This window comes from Eubalaena glacialis, chromosome 7, assembly GCF_028564815.1.
Source record: "Eubalaena glacialis isolate mEubGla1 chromosome 7, mEubGla1.1.hap2.+ XY, whole genome shotgun sequence".
In the NCBI taxonomy this organism is placed as follows: domain Eukaryota; kingdom Metazoa; phylum Chordata; class Mammalia; order Artiodactyla; family Balaenidae; genus Eubalaena; species Eubalaena glacialis.
In genome coordinates, this window is record NC_083722.1 from 110,727,249 (window position 1) to 110,748,275 (window position 21,027).

General features: G+C 62.9%; 1 protein-coding gene across 7 annotated transcripts in view; it reads left to right on the top strand.

Annotated features, from left to right (window-relative positions):
- Positions 1-21,027, top strand: part of IQSEC1 (IQ motif and Sec7 domain ArfGEF 1) — an 82,564-nt gene that overhangs the window by 27,870 nt on the left and 33,667 nt on the right. For all 7 annotated transcript variants that reach the window (XM_061197339.1, XM_061197334.1, XM_061197335.1 and 4 more), the window contains exons 2-3: positions 12,867-13,158; positions 17,716-18,941. In XM_061197339.1, coding sequence (XP_061053322.1) covers positions 17,722-18,941 — 1,220 coding nt within the window. In that variant the 5' untranslated portion in view covers positions 12,867-13,158; positions 17,716-17,721. The remainder of the gene's footprint in view (positions 1-12,866; positions 13,159-17,715; positions 18,942-21,027) is intronic.

Below are 21,027 nucleotides of genomic sequence, written 5' to 3' on the forward strand. Positions count from 1 at the left end.
CCACTCTGAGAAGTTCATTGTTCCGAGTCCTATATTTTTATACGTATATAAAAACCACTTCTGGAGGCCTTGGTGCCAGTAGAGCCAGTCTGCAGCCCGGGAGGCGGGAGGCTGAGCTGAGCTGGACTTCGTCCCCCTGGCAGGGCAGGCCTCAGGGCAGGGGAGGGGGTGCTTTGCGGCCACGGCCCTCTCCCCGGAGGTGATGGGGCAGTCGGGCCAGCGACCTGTCCGCCCATGTCAGGGAGGACGGTGGCTGGGCGGCCGGGGAGGGGCTGTTCCAGGCTCAGGGGCCATCCGAGGGGTCTGCGGGTCACAGAGGCCAAGAGGTGCGGGAGTGGAGAGCCAGGGCCAGTGTCAGGGCTGCGGGCCCTCCCTGCAACTGGACACAGGGTTGGAGTGAACCCCATTTCTTTTGCTTTGGTCTAATTCAGACCTCGGGCTCCCAAAACTGGCCGTGCCCGAGTCCCAGCTTGCTGGGGGTCGGGAGCAGCCCACTGACCACCTCCCCCCCCCGCCCCTCGGAGAAGCAAGGCAGGGGAGAGGTCCTACCGGGCTGCCCGGTCCTACCCGCTGGGGCCCTCTCCTCTGATGGCTCCTCCAGGGCCCTCTCCTGTCGCCGTTCAGGTGTGCCCAGGTCCCTGCCAGCTCGCACACCTCAGGCCTTCCCTGGAGCGCCAGCCCCTTCAGCCACCACCCGTCCCCTCCTCTCACCCACCCGTCCTCCTCCTGCCCCAGCTCCCTCCCCTCCCCGGGCCCTCACAGCCCCACCTCACCAGCCAGCAGCCCTGCCACACCGCGCGGGTCCTTGTCCTTAGCCTCCGCAGCTTCTCGGTGACCTCTGGCCCCACAGCGTGGCTTCCAGGACCTGAGGACGGGCATAGCTGTCTCGCTCTTCTGGCCCGTCACCGTCCCTGGGACCAGCCCTTTCCCCCGTCCCGTTGTCAGGCCTGCTTGTGCCCCCGAGGGTTGCTGCAGGGGAAGGATGGGGGGAGGTGGAGGCAGTGACTCGGGGGCTGAGGGGCCTGTGCTCCACAGTTAGCGTTCTCCTTCTAGGGTGCCACTGCCGTCCGTCCCACCCCAGGTAAACCCGAGACCCTTCCTTGGCCTTGCCCCGACCCTGCGGTCCACTGCACCCTCCCTGACAAGCCTTGCAAGGTCCTAAACACGCTGGCTCCTGCAGCCCCATGTGTGTCCCTCCAGACTGAGCTTTCCCATCCCTTGTGCACACAGTGGACCCCGACCTCTGCTGTTCAGCCTGCACGCACGCAGTGTCCTGATCCGGGAAGAGCCCTCACCCGCCACCCGCTGCTCCTCCTGGGGGCCTGGCAGAGGGTGTGTGCCTCCCAGGAAGCTTCCCGCCTCGGGCGCTGGGGCTCGGGCTCTGCTCGCCAGCCTGTGGCGCCTGATGCACCCCCATGACTGTCCTAACGCCAGCCGTCGTCATTGTCTGTGTCCCCCCGCGTCCCTGGCCCTGACCTGGGTGTGTCATATAGTTGGCTTCAGTTCACGGGATGAAGTGACCAGCCTGGGGGAGGGGGTTGCAGGGGGGCTCCTGGGGGAGGACAGACCTTCCCATGGGCGGCTGCTTTGGGGTCTACATTGCGGTCCCCGTGCAGCCCAGCTGCCCCGTCCATGGTTTGGTGAATAAGACGTTTCAGGTCCAGAGAAAATCTCGAGAGAGATTAAAACCGGTGAGGTTTTAAAATCACCATTCTTTTTTTAAAAAACAAAACTCTGTAGTAAGTTATCTTATTAGCTATGTAGCTATGTTTAAAGCCTCAGTAAGGGAGCTGGTCAGGCCGAATCCTTAGGCTCCGGCCTGCGGACGCCATGTCCCTTGGGGGCCCCGGAGGGGACTGAGCCATCAGGCCGCTGCTGCAGGGCCCTGGCTGGACCATTTTACTGTTGGGAGCCTGAGGTCAGGCCAGGGGAAGTCACCCCTTTGGGGGACTTGGGCCCGTGGCTGCGGCTCTGTGCCCTCGGTACCAGTGAAGCAGGACCAGCCCCGGCACCTGCGGGGCAGGCAGGCAGGCGTCCACCACGAGACAGGCGGCCGGCGGGGGCCCAGGGCACTGCAGGTGGCTGCCCCTGAGCTCAGCGATGGAGGCCACGCTGGAATGCGTTCTCTTCTGATTTTATCTAAGAAAAGCCAGAAATCTGGGTGAGTGAACACTCCTGGTACCTAGTTCTCACTTGAGAAAGAAAAAGAAGATGGTGGCCACTGCCCTGTGTAGACCAGACAGAGCCACGTGGGCTGGACTCAGGCCCTCCACCTCAGGTGTGCACCTTGCCGGTGGGTGGGCTTCCAGAGCCAGGGCTGTGGGGCGGCGGGAGGGGAGGGGGGTGGCCGGGTCTCTCCTCCTGGGCCCCAGTTTCCTCTGTGTCTGACGGGGGGCTTGGCTTGGTAGTCAGGATTCCAGACAGGCCACAGGTCACAACCAGCCGGGGCTCTTTTTGAAGTCCCGTTTCAGGGGCCGCACTGCTGGCTGAGCCTTTGAATTCTCGGGATCTCCAGACTTGGGTGGGAATCAGCTGCCGAGTCTCCCAGGGGAGTCTAGGGACCAGCCCGGTTTGGGGGCCACATGCCCCAGGCCCTCTGCAGTTATCTCGTGTCTGTCACCTGGGCACCACCTCGCGAGGGAGGGGTGTCAGTGTCCGGCCAGAGGGTCCTTGTCCCTTTTGAGCCCAAAACTTAGGGGCGGGGAGGTAGAAAAGCTTCCAGCTTTCCTTTAAAAACCTATTTCTAGACAATTCTGAGTCATGTTTGCGTGGATTTTCTGCATTGAAATTGTCACTTTGGGTGTGTTTTGGGTCTCTGTGGCTCCGTATCCCACCATCCCCAACCGGGATCTGAAACCTTACCTGAGGGTTGGGTCCACAGCCCAGCTGAGACAGTTTGTTGTAAGTTGGTGCCCACCCGGGCCCAGGTCCCGCTCCCACAGACCTTGCGGTCCACGTGGCAGACAGAGCAGCCCTCAGGAGTCTGGGTTTCTTTAAAAAGGCTTCCCTGGCTTGGTAGGGGTAGTTCAGAGTGTGTGCACCTGCTATGTGCCAGGTGCTGTTCTGGGGCCTAGATCTCACGGGACAGACATTCCCACAGATGGTGGCGAGGCGGTGGCATAGCTCTGTAGAGAGATGCAGCAGGGGAAGACTGGGGGAGGGCTGGCATCCTCGCTGAGACTCGGGCAGCCTTTGAGCAGAGACCTGAAGGAGGTGAGGGCGTGAGCCAGGTGGACATCTGGGAAAAGACCCCAGCAGAGGGAAAGCACGTGCAAAGGCCCTGCGGTTGGAGTGTGTCAGGAATGTGGAGGAACAGCCAGCAGGGTGGGGGTGGGATGGCCAAGGGGGCATGGAGGAGGGGTAGCAGGGGGACAGCCGGTCCTGCAGAGCCTTCCGGGTCACTGTGAGGCCTTGGCTCTAAGCCCCATGAGGGACAGCAGAGGAGGGACCTGGTCCGAGTTGTGTTTTAACAGATCCCAGCTGCTGAATGGAGGGGTGAGCGGGGCCGGATGAGCCTGCTGGAGAGGCTGTGGCCATAATGCAGGGAAAGGGTGAGGCCTGCGCAGACCGGGCTAGTGGGGGGTAGGCCAAGCAGTCAGGTGCTGGCTCTGTTCTGAAGGTGGAGCGGCCCGATTTGCTGACAGACGGGGAGTTGGGTGTGAGAAAAAGAGAATTGCCAAGAGCGGCCGTCAGATTATTGGCCTGAGCAGCTGGAAGGATGGAGTTGCTATCGGCCGAGGTGGGGCGGCTCCAGGGGTGGGTGGGGGCCACGCAGGAGCTCAGTGGAGCCTGTGTTCCAGGGGTCTGCTGGGCAGCAGAGAGGGTGCGCCTGGGGCTGGACACGCGTTTATTCGGTTCCTTTGTGATCACCGTAGAGCCTCATTAAAGCAAGTTTAGGAACTGGGTAAAAGCAGGAGCTCTGCTGACTCCCCTGAGCCTGCCAAGCCCTAGGGCCGCCTCCAGATTGTCCAGAAAGCTCGTCACCTCGCTCATTTTGGATATGGTGCTCCTCGTTAAGCAGCCAGAAGTGACCTTGGATGTTTAGGTGGGTGTTTAGGTGGATGTGGCTCCAGCCTCCCGCAACCCCTCTGTCTGAGGCCTCGGCGGTGTCTGGAGGCCCTGAGTGCTCCCCGTGGGCTCGCCCGCTCTGCCCCTCCCTCCACCCTCCCCAGGTTTCCACCCAGCCCCACAGGCTGAGATGCACCCGCTCCTGCTCGCCGCCCCTCCTGAGGTCCTTCTAGGTCACACTGACCCAACCCGCCCACCAGGGGAGGTGCCTAGCATTGCCCGGCCTCAGTCTAGGGGGTCCCCAGCTTCTCCTCCCTGGGAGGGAAAGGCTTAGGGGTGTCCGCCGGGATCCAGAAGTCCCTTCGGTTGCCAGCTAGGCATCCGTCTTCACTGAGGACCACTTACCAGCTGTGGTCCAGGCTGCGAGGCTTTAGTCCTCCCTGGAGATGCTGCCTCCACCCAGACCAGGGAGGAGGTGGGTGACCGGCATAGGTGCGGCCTCCGCGGTCCCCTGGGGAAGCCCTCTGCCCCCTTCTTGCGGGCACACCAGCTCTTTGTCCCTTTGCACACTCGCGTCTCCCTTCACACCCACCCTGTGTCCTCGTGTGCTGCTCCGCGGGCCCAGGCACGTGTCAGAGCGGGAAAGACCGGGAGGATGGCCTGCACTTGCATGCTGGCTCTGCATCCGTGGGCGAGCCCTGAACCCTGAGTCTCCATTTTCCCGTCAGCGGAGGGGGCAGAGCCGTGCCTTCTCCACGGGGTCACGGCGGGGATTAAATGCATGGACTTAGCTTGTGCCAGGGCTCCCACGTGGCACGCTGGGTGGGTGTATGTGGGTGACGACCCACCCCAAGCCACAGCAGTCCCTGAAGACTGGTTTTCTAGACCCCGATGGAACGCCTGCCCTACCCCGAGGCGGCCCTTCCCCAGTAGCTGAACTGCTGAACGCCTCACCTCCCGAAGCCTGTAGGCTGCCTTCCCGCTGCCTGTGGCCCCGCAGACCTGCCTGCCCTTGTTGCCCCAGGATGGAGGACACGGCCACCAGTTCCTTGCCCCCCTCCCCTCCCCTCCAGACCCTGCCCTGGTCTGCCTGCGTTCCTCCCCCAGAACCTAGTGCAGAGCAAGACCGTCCCCTCCCCGTTCTGGGCGACACACCTCTGTGAACCTGGCCTAGGCAGCAGAGTCACAGGAGCCCAGGGGGAGCTTGCAAGGGCCGGGCGTCAGTTGTCTCTGGCCTGGACTCCCTTTCTGGAAATCAGAAACCCTGAACAGAGCGTGGTGGAGGCCACGAGGCCTGGAGGCGTGAGGGCGTGTGTGTTTGGGAGGCTGTCTTGCTCGGGCCTGTGCGTACCGCCGGGAGTCTGGAGGGAGGCTCTGGCGTGGGCGTCTAACCACGGGCAGGCCTGCAGATCGCTCTTCCTCTGTGTGGGGCCGGCCCCCTCGGAAGAGGGTGGCTTTTCCGTGTCATGTGACCACAGCTGGCACCACGCAGCCCGGGCTGGCTTATCTCATGACCGTGCACGACCCCAAGACCCCCAGGCCCTGAACCCCAGCCCTGCCCCCAGCATGTCAACTGCACATGCTTCCTCTGGGCTGCCAGCTGGCAGGTGCACCCGCCTGGGGTCAGGTCCCCTGCATGGGTGACCTTGGCCCAGTGACTCAGTTCCACCAGCCCCACGTTCCTCATCTACAGAAGGGACAGTGGCCTAGCACCCCCCACCCCCGCCTCGGTCCCCAGGGATGGTGGTTGGGTTACAGGCCACGTAGGTTAAACACCTACCACAGCTCCTGTACCCAGCAGGTTTACAGAGGAGAGTTGCTGCTGTATAACCCAAACCCGTGTGTGTGTGTGTGTGTGTGTGTGTGTGTGTGTGTGTTTCACTCAGAAGTCATAGAAGCACAGGGCGTACTTCTGTCGGCCCTGAGGCCAGGCTGCCTGGGTTCTGATTTCACTCGTGAGCTGTGTGACCTCAGGATGGGCCCAACCTCTCTGTGCCTGTGGGGTGTGTTGGGCGGTCAAGAGGACTAAATGAGCTGCACATACAGCTTAGAACACCACTGACTATGCAGACATTAGTATTATTTCTGTCATCAGCATCATCAGTGTTGGGGGTGAGCAGCGGGTCCCTGCTTCTGCCCCGAGCCTCCTCTGACTAACATCTTTCTTAAGAAAAGTCATTCATGACCTCACAGGCCATAATTAGACATCCGTGGCCCAAGAGGCCGAGGGCCCCCTGCCCTGACTCTCCTCAGCTAGAGTCAGGATGTGGCGTCTCGGCTGTGGGGCCTGGGCCCCTTTCTAGGACCCTCCTGCCTTCCCCTGGGAGCCCCTCACCCACATTCATGGCTCAGTGCTGCAGGGGCGTGTCCGCAGAAGGAGGGGCCCTATAGCAGGCAGGGTAGGTGACCCACCTCTAACTGCTGGGATATGCAGGCAAGGCCTTCTCAGTCACAGAATAACTGGAGACAGCAATCAGAAAGCGCTTTTATGAGCCGAGCAACTTTTAAGGACTTTTCATGTACCGACTCTGTAAAGCCTCACAGCAGGCATGTGAAGTTGGCTCTCTAATCGCCCCCATTTTACAGGAAAGGAAACTGAGGCACGGAAGGATTCCTACCTGTGGTCACACAGCTGGTGAGCAGTGGAGCCAGAATTCCAACCCAGACGTCTGGCTCAGAGGCGGCGGCCAGGAGCCCATCCAGCCCCTCGCTTGGCAGAGAGGAGGCGGGGAGGCTTCAGATGTGTCCTCTGTTCTTATGTGGTTTCCGTCATCCCAGGGCTGTCGGAAGCTCCGGGCGCTGTGATCCAGCCATTTCCCCACGTAAACATAACCCAGACCAGCCTCTAGTGCAAGAAGGATGTTTGGAAAACCGGAGAAGGGGAGGAGGGGCCTGGGGTAACTCGGCGACGCAGAGCTTGGAGTCCCCAGGCCGGTGTGGGTAGGGCTGGGGCTCTAGGGCCAGTGTGGACGCCTCTGTGTGCAGCTCCCCCACTCTCCAGCACCCGCCGCTCGGCAGCTCCCCCGCACACACACAGCCCCCTCCTGCTCTGTAGCCTCGGGGCCCCGTTGTGCATGTGCGGAGCTTGGCCCCTCGGGAAGGAGCCAGTCTTGGGTCCCGGTCTTTGCTGGAGGCTGAGGCTTTCAGGGACTCAGCCCTCACAGAGCAGGACTCCCAGTGGGGTGGATGGACCCCATACACACTCGCCCAGGTGATCTCCACGGTGACCGGGAGCGCGGGAGCAGGGGCCACAGCAGGCAGGGGTGGCCTTGTAGAGGAAGTGGGACTTGAACTGATACCTGGGTGTGGCCTCAGAGGCCAAGAAATGCAAGTGAAGGGCAGTGGGGTGCAGATGGATGGCGGCTTCTAGCCAGTGCAGGAGTCCTTCAGCCACACCTCTGACAGGTGTCTGACCTGCCGCAGCTTGCACACCTCCAGTGACAGGGAGCTCATCACCTCCAGAGCAGCCCTGACCACATGAGAGCATTTTTTCTCGAGCAGGGCGATGCCGGTCATAGTTCTGTCTGCAGCAGGATCTGCTCTGTCCTCTGCCTGTCAGCCCGTCAGAGGCTTGACCGCAGGCCTCATATCCCCTCTGGCCGCTGTTCTCCTGGCTACGCGGTCTCAGCCCTTGGTGGGAGGTCGCCTCGAGCTGTAATTGGGGTTGGCAGACGGGGCCCCTCTCGCCCCCAGCTGGCGTCCATCGTGGTCGTGTGGTGCGCCGTGCTGGCAGATGTGCAGAAGGGAGTCTGTGATGGATTAGCGATGTCTGCCCTGGGCTGGCGGGAGAAGGTGGGAGCAAAACCGCCCAGGCTTAAGAACCCGTCTGGGGCTCAGACGGTCTTCTGCTATGATCCGATACCTGTAATGGATGGTAGGGCTGGGTCTGCTTCTGGCTTTTTACTGGTTCTTGTTGGTGACTGGCTTCTCGGTTTGTATTAAACTCACGTCAGCCAAAAAGGTCCCCCAGTCTTTTTCATAAGAACAGCCATCAAGCTAAACCTTCCCCCATCTTGCCATTGTTTCCAGTATATTGATGTATAATTAATTTAAATCAATCCCTTGTTGACAGGCATTTAGATTATTTCCAAGTTTTTATAATTAGAAACAACACTGCGGTGGAATTCCTTGTACTCACCTCTTTGCGTATCGGTCTTATTTCCTTCGCGTGAATCTCCGGAAGAGGGATTGCTGGATCAGGAGCATCTTCTCAGAGTGCTGGCACCAGCCTTAACTGTCATGGAACGTCCCAGAAACTCTAAACTGTCAGAGAATGGCAGGGACTTGGGACGGTGCCCGCCCATTCCTAGATGTGCACATGGCCCAGGAGTCTGTGCGTGATCACAAATTCCATTGGGCAGCTGAGGACCGACTCGGGGGTGTCCGGTCCTGGCTGATGGACACAGGCTTTGGGAGAAGCTTCCCCAAGAGAGAAAGGACCTGGGTGGCGAGAGGTGGAGCTCCCGTCCGTCGAGCGCGGTGGTGAGGAAGAGGCGTGCAGGGCGGGCTGGGGGCTGGGCCAGAGATCTGTGTCCCTGGGGCAGCCTGCAGTGGGCATCCTGCTGTGGGGCGCCTGTTCTGCTCAGGGGACAGTCCCTTCTCCCCCAGGAAGGAGCTGGGGGCAGAGGCGAGTGCTAACCAGGACAGACGGGCTTCGAGCCCTGAGCTCCAGGGTGTGGGTAAACGTCTCCATGGGTTCAGGTCAAGCATCTGCAGGACTGAAGGTCAACAACCAGGTCTAGCTGCTGCCCTGAAAAATTTAGAGCGGCGTGTCCTGAGAGCATCTGTTGCTGCCCATGCTTGTCGGCACCGGGCGTTTTCATGCCAGACATTGTCCTTGTGTTCACCAGGGCTTTGGCTCTGGTTAAGGAGACTCTCTCGGTGTCTAATAGTGTGTCGCTTCTGTTTGGGGCCATGAAGGCGTGACGTTCTCTGGCTCAAGACGGGTTCTTACGCTACGTGCTGTGCTCGCTTTTGCCCCCTCATCCCCTGGAGGACAGTGAGTCATGCTGGCTGCCATAGGATGGCCTGGCCGTTTCTTATCGGGATGGTCTGAGGTTTTGATTTGGGGGTGTGCAAGGGCTGCCACATTGCACAACTCAAGGGACCCCATTCACGTAGATTCGGCAGGACTTGGGGACAGATGGAATGGGGTGAAGGTGGGAGTTTGGCCGTAGGGGAGGGACTAACTTAGTGACTCAGCTCAGGACTCTGGCTCCGTCACTGCGTGGTGATGGGCGACCGTCACCGGTTAGGTTTGGGGCAGGTGGGATGTGCCGGCGGGGGGTGATGTAAGAAGCCGCATTCCGGGACCGGCAGGTGGCTGGCCTGGGAAGTGCCTGCACTCACTCGGCAGGTGTCACTGGGCCCTGTTAGTCCGGCACATGTGTTGGCATTTGGGGAGCATCCGCCAGCAACGCAGAAAAATGACCCATGTCCTCACAGGGCTCAGATACTGATGTGGGGGGCAGACGGCAAAGGAAAGACAGGAAGAATACATCACACTATACAGCGTGCTGGTGGGCAGACCACTGAGTGTGGGACTAGGGATGCTGGGGAGAGGGCGGCGTGGTTTTAACTCGGGCGAGTAGTGGGGGCCTCATTGGAAAGTGGCACTGAGTAAAGACCCAAGGGAGGTGAAGGTGTGGTGCATGCTGAGATCCTGGGAACAGCTTTCCAGGCAGACGGAACAGCCAGGGCAAAGGCCCTGAGGCCTGCCTGGCCCCTTGGAGAAGAGAGGAAGGAAGCCGGTGAGGCTGGAATAGAATGAGCGAGGGGAAGAGGGGCCAAAGTGCAGTCAGCCGAGGTCAGGCCTGAAGGGCATTGCAAGAAGGACGGTGTCTTCCCAGTGTGACGGGTAGCAGGGAGGCACTCGATGTGGCTCCCGTTCGGTCAGGATTGCTCTGACTGCCGTGGGGAGAAGAGAGGCAGGGGCATGAGTGATAATCCAGGGAGCCGCGGTGGCGCTGGCCTGGAACACCTGCTGACCAGTGGGCAGGTAGGGGTGTTTCGAAGGTCGGGCTCACAGGGGAGAGGAGGCTGCAGGTGACTGTCAACCCCTTCTCTTGACCTTAAAGGAGGCCCGGCCCTCTCCGCCAGGCACCTTCTGGAACCTGCTGGCTCGAGACGGTCAGGAGCCAGGTCATGGGCAGAGCAGGAACCCCGGGCTGGCACAGCCCCAGAAAGCCCCTGCCTCCCCCCAAACACCTCCATCCCCATCCGATCCCGAGTGCGCCCCTCCTGCTGGGGCCCAGCCTCCACACGGAGGGGCTCCGCACAGATGTCCTGTCCCTGAGCTCAGCCGGGCGGCCAGGCCTGGCCCCTCCGCAGGGCAGAGCGCGGCCGTGGGTCCGGGGCAGTCCCCTGCCTGTCCTTCCTCAGCTCCCTCTGCCCCAGACCGGCCCGGCCCGGCCCACTGCGGGGGGATAGGGGAACGGCCTTTCACCTGTTGACCCCTGTTCATGTCGCTCCGAGATCAGGTGAGCGCGGGCAGGGTAGGGGTAAGGGGACGAGCCTCTTCCCCGTGAGGGTGGACACCCCCTTCGTCGGGGGGCGTCGGGCGCTGGGGGAGAGTCCAGGCCCCCGGCAGGAGTGGCCCGTGAGGCATGGAGGGACTTCCCGCTCAGACCTGCACGGACCCCGCCCCGTCTCTGTGGCCTCTGCAGACTCAGGGCTCAGAGACTGTTTAAAATCCTGGCGAGCTGAGCCCCGGCTGCTTCTCTGTTTGCTGTCACCCTCTTGCTGGGAAAGACAGAAGAGGCTCTGACAGAAGTGCTTCCAGTGGGGGTGCAGGTGGAGATGGCCCTGGGGAGGCGCGGCGCAGGCGGGGGCTCGGGTCGGCGGCGGGCACCTCCGGGGCATGCATCGCCTCCGGGGCCCGTGGGCTCCTTCACTCTCCCCTCCAGCTGTCCATCCCGGGCTGTGGGCTTTATCAGGAGAACGGGAGAGTTTGCCGTGCTGCCTGTCCCTGCCCCCGTCCACCAGCCCACGCAGGCCCCCGAGGCCCCGAGGAAGCTGCTGCCGGGTGACCACGAACGGCAGGAGGGTCTCGAGCGGTGGTGGGCCTGAGGCACCGAGAGCGGCCCACCTGGGTCACGGACAAGGGCCAGGCCTTGCGATGAGCGTGAGCCCTTGACTCAAAGCCGCATTGAGGCCAGGCACCCAGGACTCTTCCCCGCGGAAGGACCCTCATCACACCCCAGCCCCTGGGCGCCGGCTGGGATGTCCTCTGCTGCAGGAGACCCGCTGTGTGTCCCCGCGGGCCAGAGCGGAGGGCCTGCACTGTTCTTAGACGGCCCGCCGGGCAGCACGTGCTGGGCTTTACAGCCAGTTGGGCTGGGGTATACTGGCTCCAGGGCCTCCGTGCCCATGCCCCCTCCCCAGGAGGCATGTTACACGCTGGGCAGGTGGCTCTGCCGGCCCTGGGACCCGTGGGGACAGTGGGAGCGGAGCTGGGCAGGTGGGCCGGTCACAGAGGCTGCTGAATGCAGGGCGTTCCCACTCCTCTGAAGGCGGGACTCTGGAGGACGGGCTGCAGCTTACGGGTCTGTGGGCCCTTCCCTCCGCTGGGCCACTTCCAGAGGGACCCCTCCCTGGCCCCAGGGATCCGATGGACCGGGGGATGGCAGGGCGCCTCGGGAGAGGCCGCCAGAAGCTGCCAGAAACTCGGTTGCACGTTTCTCCCTTCTCTCTGTGTCCCGAGTCTTCTAAGGCCATGAGTTTGGGATGAGTAAGCCACCCCTCTGTCCCCCCACCGGGCACTTGGAAGGTTGAGGGATCTGCACAGGCCTGGGACGAGGGCGGTGGGGTGGAGGGGAGCCCCCGGTGTTGGGCTTTAATCCCGACTCACCTACGTTCTACCTGTGCAACCTCGGCTAAGGCCTGTGCTGTGTGGGCCTCAGTGTCCTCACCTGGAAAAGGGGTAATAATCCGTCCTCTGGAGGGAGACTGGCTTTAAGATTTAGAGAAAATGTACACACAGCTCTGTGTTTGTCTCCAAGCTGGCTGTAACCAGCAGCACAGATGGGGTGGCTTGAACAGCAGGTGTTGATGCCTCACGATGGGAGGCTGGAGGCCAAGATAAGGTGTGGGCAGGGTGGCTCCTCCTGAGGCCCCTCCTTGGCGTGTAGACGGCCCTCTTCTCCCTGCATCCTCACAAGGTCGGCCCTCCGTGTGTGTGTGTGTGTGTGTGTGTGTGTGTGTGTGTGTGTGTGTCCTAATCTCGCCTTCGAGGACACCAGTCAGTTTGATTAGGACCCTCATGACCTCATTTTAACTCAATTACCTCCTTAAAGACAATCTCCAAACGCAGACACATTCTGAGGTGCTGGCTGTTAGGGCTTGAAGTAGGCACATGTTGGTGGGGAGGGACCAGTTCAGCCCATAACAAACACCAGCACAATGCCTGACTCCCCTGTAGGTATGCAGTGAAGAGCCATTTTGTTAATTACTGTTAAAAAAAAAAAAAAAAAAGAGTGGTTTACTTAAACCAGGCAGTGGGAGTGAGGGAGTGGAGGGGACGGGACCCGCTGTCCGTCAGTGAACGTCACTAGGCACCTGCTCTGGGCCGGGCCCGCTCGAGGTCCTGGGCTCGTCAGTGGACCCACGGGGCCGACCTTCCCGTGGGAGACGCACAGTGAACAGCGTCCTTCAGGGAGGCGTGTTGGCTGTGAGGAGGGGCGAGCTGTACAGAGAAAGCGGAATCACCGCAAGGGGAGGGGAGCCTCGGGAAGGCACGGAGCAGAGGGTCACGTGGGCCCCGGCCGCCCCAGGGGACCACCTGTAGGAGGGCGGGGGGACGCCTGCGGGGCCCTGGGCTCTGGGTTCCCGCTCACCGGAGGCCCGTCCTCTCTCTGCAGTGTCGAGGGCGAGGCCCCCAGCAGCGAGACTGGCACGTCGCTGGACAGCCCCTCCGCGTACCACCAGGACCCCTCGGCGCCCGGCTCCGGCCTGGGCGCCGACCACTCCGAGCACGCGCCAGGGGGCGCCTATGGGCTGTATGCGGGGCCGCCCGGGCAGCAGCGCACGCGGAGGCCCAAGCTGCAGCACTCGACCTCCATCCTGCGCAAGCAGGCCGAGGAGGAGGCTATCAAGCGCTCACGGTCCCTCTCCGAGAGCTATGAGCTCTCCTCCGACCTGCAGGACAAGCAGGTAGGCGGCCGGCCACGCGGGCCACGCGGGGAGAGGCGCTGGCGGGGGGTTGGGGGAGGCTGCGGTGCCTGCGCGGCCTCGGACGACACGGCCCTTGGCTGGGGCCGCCCAGGGCCGCGGGGGGCCCCGCGTGCTGCACAGCCGCGCCGAGGCCGGGGCCGTTCCCCGCGGACGTGGCCTCTGCCTCAGCCCCAGCCCGGGCTGGCTCCTCCCGACGCGCGGAGGGTTCCGAGGGAAGCATCCGATGTGGGACGTTCCTGTGCGGCCTCGGCCTCTGCCCGGCTCACAGCCCTCCTCGCTGGGCTCCGGGGCCCACGCTGGGTGTCAGGACCTGGTGCCGCCAGTGCGCGTGGGTTCCGTGGCGGCCACTGAGGTCCTGGGGTCCAGGAGAGAGCTGAACCTTGGGAGGTCTGCAGGAGGGGCCTTCGGGGAGGGGGAGGTCAGCTCACCACAGAAAAAGCATGTGCTCTGAACCGAACAGCGAGCCCGTCCCCAGCCAGCGAGGCCAGGCTGTTCATTCCACCCCTCAGTTTACAGCCCCGTGTCCTGGGGGAAGTCGCCTCCTTGCAGGTTGCCCCTCCTCCCCGGGGCCTTGGCCCAGACCCACTGTGGGGCTGGCACGTGTGTACAGAGCGACGGGCATGCATGGCCTGCCTGCTTGGCCTCTTAGGTTGATGGGGGGGGGGTGTCCCGGTTGGGTGGCAGGTGGGGGGCAGAGGGAGTGCGAGGTCATGCGGGGACAGAGGCTTCTCACTCGCAGCCCCTCAGAGTGCAGGCACGTAGTAGGCACTTTACTCAGAATTTGTGTGTGAAGCTCTGGCAGAAAGCCCCAGGCTTCAGGAGCACCCCCAGGCTGCCAGAAGCAGCGGGGCCGGCGTGCGGGGCCGGCCTGCCTGTCGCTGTCCCCAGCTCCTGTGCCCTGAGCTGTGGGCAGTCTCCTTGTGAGCCCGGGCGGCTGCCTCTGCCCCGGCCTGGCTGCAGGACCTGCCCGGCAGCCCCTCAGACACCAGGCTGCAGAAGTCGCCTTGCCCTCTCACCTCTCACGCCTATCCTGGCCTGGACCCTCTGTTTGCTCCCCAGTCTAACTGTTTGTCTCTTACAGAGCAGAGGTCTGGGCCTGGTGTAGCCCCAGACTTCTGCGGGGAGCGGTGTGGTGTGGGTACTGCCCAGGGCGGGTCTTCCCCCGACTCAGTCCCTACCGGCCCCCTCTCCCTGTTCTTGACGCTGCCCTGTGACCTTGGACAGCCCTGCCTGCCTGCCCTGGTCTGTATCTGTCTGCCTGTGAGTTGGGACTGACGGGGGGGTGGGGCCCGCAAGTGGCCAGAGCCTGAAGCAGATGATCCCTGTCAGGCAAATATTTGGGAGCAAACAGACCCCTGGCCTCGTGGCGCTTGGCCTCGTGGCCAGGCCCACGGCAGGGGCCTCTGTTCCATTTATCAGTTTCACCCATATCCAAAGTGGATCAAAAACAGTTTATAGTAACAAACGTCTGTAGCAGGACCATGAAAATAGAAGTGGGAAAGGTTAAAACTTCAGAGAGGCCTGTGGAGGTAATCATATGCTTCCTGCGGCCTTGATGTGGCCACAGCTGTTCATTTTCATCCCTCGCACGTTAGCCCGATGCCCACCGTGTGCCAGACCCCGTGCTGGGCGCCGGGGAGTCACCAGGGGACAGGGTGCAGCCCCAGCCCTAAAGCAGGTGCTGTGGTCCAGAGACAGGTTAACAGTAAAGACACAGGTTAATTCCAGAGTGTGATACAAACTCTGGGGATGAAGAAAGAAGGGAGAGAAGCCGAGCACCTGTGGGAGGAGACAGCTTGGATGAGGTGCGGGGTACCTCTCCGAGGTGGTATCAGAGCTGGGTGTTTGAGGACGGGGTCTTCCAGGAAGAGGTAACAGCAGGCACGAAGGCCAGAGGCAGAACCACTTGGCGGAAGGGATGGCCAGGAAGAGGGGAGGGGTGGGGAGGTGATGCTGAGGGCCACCGAGCATTCGACTCTCTGCTGAGCCTCCTGGCAGTCAAAGTGAAAATAGGAACAGGACAGATTACACAGGAATTTCCAGATGAAGGTAGGGTGCCCAGTTCCATGAAGGGGTAGAGTCTGGGTGACGCAAAGCCCCATTTTAGTGGAAGGGGCCCAGTGCAAGGTCGTGCAGTGTCCGCTGGCCCTCAGCCTCCGCACCTTCTGGCAGTTTCCTGTCTGAGCGGGAGGCCTGAGTTGGCAAGGGTGGCAGTTCTGCTTTGTGGGAGGGTGAGCCTCTCAGCTCCTCGTCCCGTCACTTGTCAGAGCCTCTGTCCCCCTCTGCAGGGGGCGGGGGGCTCCTGGGGTCCCTCTGCAGACCAGACGCTGTGTCAGGTGAGGGTGATGCCCAGCAGGCGAGCACAGACGGGTTGGGGTCCCTGCCCTGCACCCCCAGTTAGCGTTCAGATTGGGCCTTGGGTTGGTTCTGGCCCGGAAGGAAGAATGAATGACCACGGTGGGCCCGGGAGCTGAGTAAGAGCGGGCCTGGGTCTGTGTGTCCCCTGGGGGAGGCCGGTAGGAGGGGCTGAGGGGGCTTTGACGACGCAGCACAGAGCCCACGTCTGCCTTCCCGAAGTCCCCACCCAGATTTGGGGGACGGTCTCAGGCCAGGAGTGTCGCTCCTGGGTTCGCGAGATCCAGAGTCAGAAGGAGAGAAGGGGCCGTGGAGCGCACTCTGACCTGTGCGGTGCCCCTCCCCCTCCCCCTCCCCACCCGAGGGGCCCGGAACCCAGGCCTTGGAGGGCAGAGAGGAGAGGGCTTCCCAGAGCTCAACCGTGGGCCCTTTGTCGGCGCCGTGGGCTTTCAGAGCTCCACTCCAAACCCAGAAAACAGACGCTGCTCACAGATGCGGAAGTGAGGTCATCGCTTTGGATGCCGTTCAGTAACTTCAGGGCGAGAGGAAAAACAGACCCGCCCTGGCTGACTCCAGGGCCGGGCTTTGAAAAGTCATTTTCATCCTCACCCCGCCCCCCAACTCCTCTCGTGCGAGGGGCCGCTCTGCCCCGCCTGCCGCTCCCCCTCCTGTGGGCCCCGGAGAGCTGCACGTCTGTGTCTGGGGGGAGCTGGCATCCCTCAGGGAGACCAGGACCCACCCTGAGTCCTGAGTGAGGCTCGGAGCCCCCCTCTGCCTTCCCGCCCACCCTCAGGCGGCTCTGAGCAGCCCTCTGCCCCACTCAGCCACGGCCTGGGGTTTGCTCAGTGATGCGTGTGCCTCTGTTCTGGACAGACTTGGCCTCTTGAGGGTGGGGACCTTGTCCCCCTGCCACCGGCGTGGGTGTGGCGCCTGCATGGAGCAGACAGCGGTGCTCTGCCCCCTCGGGATGTGAGCACGCCTCACTCCTAGGGACCCGAGGCCTTTCCACCCACATCAGGGGCCACTCTGCCCGGCACCCAAGGGCTCGGCTTGGCCGACCAGCCAGCTCCTTATCCTGGGCTTTCCTGGGTTCCGAAGAGCGGGCTCTGGCCTCACTCGGGAAGCAGGCACGGGGAGCGGCCCTCGGGGGCTGTCCGTAGTCCTCGGCCGGCATGAGCCTAGGACTTCACAGGCCCACGTGGCACACGGGAGTCCCAGCGCCCGTGCCTGCCTGCAGCCCGGCCCCATCGCCAGGCTCACAGAGCGTGCTCTCGGTCTGGAGGCCTCCAGGGGTGTGCTGGGCCTCTTCTCTGGGCCTCAGTTTCCCCATCTGTCAGGGAGGGGACTTGGGGCCCCCACAAACTGTCTACACCTCCCAGGAGTGCAGCCGAGGGTCCTGCACCTCCTCAGCCCTGTGCTGGCATGTGCCGAGGGCCTGTCTCACCTGTGCCCACCGCTGCCCTGCGAGGTCCGTCTGATGGGTCTGAGCAACCGCAGGGTCCAGGGCTTCTCAGAGTCACTCCACTGCCAAAGGGAAGGGCCAGGACTAGACCCAGGCCCTCGGGCAGTGCCGCAGGCGGAAGCGAGGCTGGAGGCCTGCGGCCAGTGCTCAGCGCCCAGGGCGTGCTCGGGTCTCGGGCCCGTCTCTCGCTTTTTTTTTGGCTGCGTCGGGTCTTAGTTGCGTTACGTGGGATCTTCCTTGCGGTGTGCAGGATCCTCTGCTGCAGCGCACAGGCTCCTCGTTGCAGCGCGCGGGCTTCTCTCTAGTTGTGGCGTGCGGGCTCAGTAGTTGCGGCGCGTGGGCTTCGTTGCCCTGCGGCATGTGGGATCTTACTTCCCTGACCAGGGATCGAACCCGCGTCCCCTGCGTTGGGAGGCGGATTCTTAACCACTGGACCGCCAGCGAAGCCCCTCGGGCCGGTCTCTTAACCTGTACCTGCCGCAGGCTTCCTGTCTCTGGAGGGGCTGCCTGCACCTCTTCCACCACCTCCAAGTCTCATTCAACTGCATGCCCCAGGTACACCAGGCCCAAAGACTACTGTGGCCAGAGAACTTTGGGAAACCACCACCCTTTAAAGGTTCTGAGAAGTCCTGCAGGGAACACGTGCTTTAACTGGGTCTGACCCCTGGGACGCGCTGGGCCTCCTGGGCCGTCCTCACGCTCCTCTCCTTCCCCCGCAGGTGGAGATGCTAGAACGGAAGTATGGGGGCCGCCTCGTGACCCGCCATGCGGCCCGCACCATCCAGACAGCCTTCCGCCAGTACCAGATGAACAAGAACTTTGAGAGGCTGCGCAGCTCCATGTCCGAGAACCGCATGTCGCGCCGCATCGTGCTGTCCAACATGAGGATGCAGTTCTCCTTCGAGGGACCCGAGAAGGTGCACAGCTCCTACTTCGAGGGCAAGCAGGTCTCAGTGACCGACAAGGGTGCCCCGCTGGAGGCCCTGGTGCCGGCCGAGTGCGGAGACCTGGGCCCGCCGCCTGCCCTCCAGGCCCCTGCCCCGGCCGGCGACTTTGCGGATGCCATCACGGAGCTGGAGGACGCCTTCTCACGGCAGGTGAAGTCGCTGGCCGAGTCCATTGACGACGCGCTCAACTGCCGCAGCCTGCACACCGAGGGGGCACCCGCGCCCGACGCAGGGCGGACCCGGGACGCCGAGCCCTCGCCGGCCCTGCACGGCGCCGAGCACCGCCAGCTGGACGAGATGACCGCCTCGTACAGCGACGTCACCCTGTACATCGACGAGGAGGAGCTGTCGCCACCCCTGCCCCCGTCCAGCGCCGAGTCGGACCTGCGGCTGCGGCCCGGGGGTGTTGCCCAGGACTACTGGGCCCTGGCCCACAGGGACGACAAGGGGGACACGGACACCAGCTGCCGGAGCACGCCCTCGCTGGAGCCCCAGGAGCCGCGGCTGCGCGGGGAGCACCTCCCCCTGCTCACTGTCGAGCCGCCCAGCGACAGCTCCGTGGACCTCAGCGACCGCTCGGACCGCAGCTCGCTGAAGAGGCAGAGCGCCTACGAGCGCGGCCTGGGCGGGCCGCAGGGCAGCCCCAAGCTCGGCCCCCACGGGCCCCCCAGGGGCCTCCCCCGGGAGGAGCCGGAGCCGCGGGCCCGGGCGCCCAGGCCCCTGGACGGCCACCTGGCCATCAATGGCTCGGCCAACAGGCAGAGCAAGTCCGAGTCGGACTACTCGGATGGGGACAACGACAGCCTGAACAGCACGTCCAACTCCAACGACACCATCAACTGCAGCTCCGAGTCTTCGTCCCGCGACAGCCTGCGCGAGCAGACGCTCAGCAAGCAGACCTACCACAAGGAGACCCGCAACAGCTGGGACTCGCCCACCTTCAGCAACGACGTCATCCGCCGGCGGCACTACCGCATCGGCCTCAACCTCTTCAACAAGTGAGTCCCCGGCCCCTGGCGGCCCGGGCGGGATGAGGGGCGGCTCCGGGGTGGGGCTCGGGGGGGCGCGTGGGGTGGCGCCTGCTGCGCCGCACCGGCCCCAGCGTCCGGCCCTGGGTGGTGCGGGCACGGGGGTCTGAGCAGGGGCGGGCCGGGTGCAGGTCCGTGCCCGTGTCCGTGCAGCCTGGACTTGGGCCCGCACCCGGGAGCAGGGCACTGGTAGGCCCTACGCCCTCTGGGAGACTGTACGTTGGGTCTGTGGCATGGCCGCCACGCCGCGTTCTGGCGAGGCGCCGTGGGGGCAGCCTTGAGAGCAGGTCTGGGGCAGGCGGCTGGTATTTAAAGCTCACTATTCTTAGCACGGCTGAAAATAGCAAGTGGAAGGGCAGGCGGGCTGAGCATTCCCTCGGAGGGGCCACTGGCAGCTCTGGTTGTTAAACCTCGGATTTCTCCTCACTTCCATCCACAGGGCCTCTGGATTTGGGGTCACCAGACGCCGGCCTGGCGCTGGCTCCTCCAGGGAGGGGGACGTGGAGGGGATGTGGCCAGCCTGCTTGGTGGCTACTGACAGCTGTCCACCGTGCTTCCCTGCTCCCCGCTTCCTCTGCTAGACGGGGGTGGAGAGTCTTGGGGGCACTTCTGAGCCATCCCTGGTGCAGCTGGCAGCGCCGGCTGGGGGACTCAGGGAGACCTGTCCCGAAGGGCGCGTGTGGGGGAACTGTGCAGTCCCACAGGAGCCGCCAGGGGCTGGGGGTCATTGGTCCTCGATCAGCTAAGGACTAAGAGTCTTGGACCCGTCACATCTGCCAGGGGTGCTCTCCTGAGACTCCATCTGCACGTGAGGACCAGTCCCACTGCCACGCAGTCCGTGGCCAGAACAGCGCGCTGAACGGGGAGGTCATGAGCTGCCAAGCCCATCCTGAGGTCTGTCCTGAAAGCCTGCCCCCACCTGCTTCCAGGCACAGCCAGCTCCCGGATCATCTCGGACCCTCTTGGGGGAGGCTGGGATGACCTGGGGGCTCCCCCAGTGCCCAAGGTTCTCTCGTCCCTGGCAGACGTTGTGTCCTGACGTGGGAGTCCCAGCTGGGTGGACGGGTGGAGGCCAGAAAAAGCTGCATCCCTCACCCGAGCAGCCTTGGCCTCTGTAGATTCTTTCTGGCTGTTAGTCTTTAGTTACACCTGTAACGCGTGAATGCACTCTCCACTCAGCGTAGAAGGTGAAAGCCTTCCAGCTCGAGTTTCTGTGCATGTGTGGTCCAGAGCGCAGCTCCAGACCAGGCCGCCTGGGTGCAGACCCCGGTCCTTGCACTTCCTGCCTGTGTGTCCCTGGGCAGCTCGGTCTCTGCCACGGCAGCTTCATCTGCATGGTGGCACTGAGCCCAATGGTGTCCACCTCGCGGAGTGTGAGTTGGAGATGAGCGGATGTATAGGAAGCTCAGCAGCGCCAGACGTGCAGCGAGCTGGGCCCGAGCCTCCCTGCTGTCCCTGTGGCCCCTGTTGACGTTACCTGGGCCCAGGCCACACACACTGTCCCCCCTGTGATGCTGCCATGCAGTCTGCTGTTGGAGGCTGTTCCCATTGGTGCCGCGGGCCACCTGGTCTCTGTGCTGCTACGTGGGGTCCACGTGTGGCTGTCCAGGGTGGTCTAGCCACTCGCTCCCATGTTTTCACAGTCACCAACCACGTGACAGTGACCGTGGGCCTGCCCCTCCCACACGCTCCCGAGTCTCTGGGGAAGGGAATAGCTGGAGGGGGCAGTGTTTGGGGCTCACGTGGGCGTGTTGTCCATTGAAGTAGAGCCTGCAGCTTGACCTGGAGGGCCCGTTTCCCCACACGCTGGACAGCACTCAGCCTTGTCTCCCACCCCAATCAAAGCATAGAAACAGTGTGTCTATTGTTTCAATTTGGATTTCCCTGCCTGCTTCTAAGATGCAGCATCCCTATGTGTGTCTTTCGGCCATTTGGGTTTTTTCTTTTACAAAATGCCTGTTTCTATTTTTTGCCCATTTTTCTGTTATTTCTCATTTTGATTTACTGGTGGTTCTTTATATATTATAGATACTAATCCTTTATAGTTACAAATATT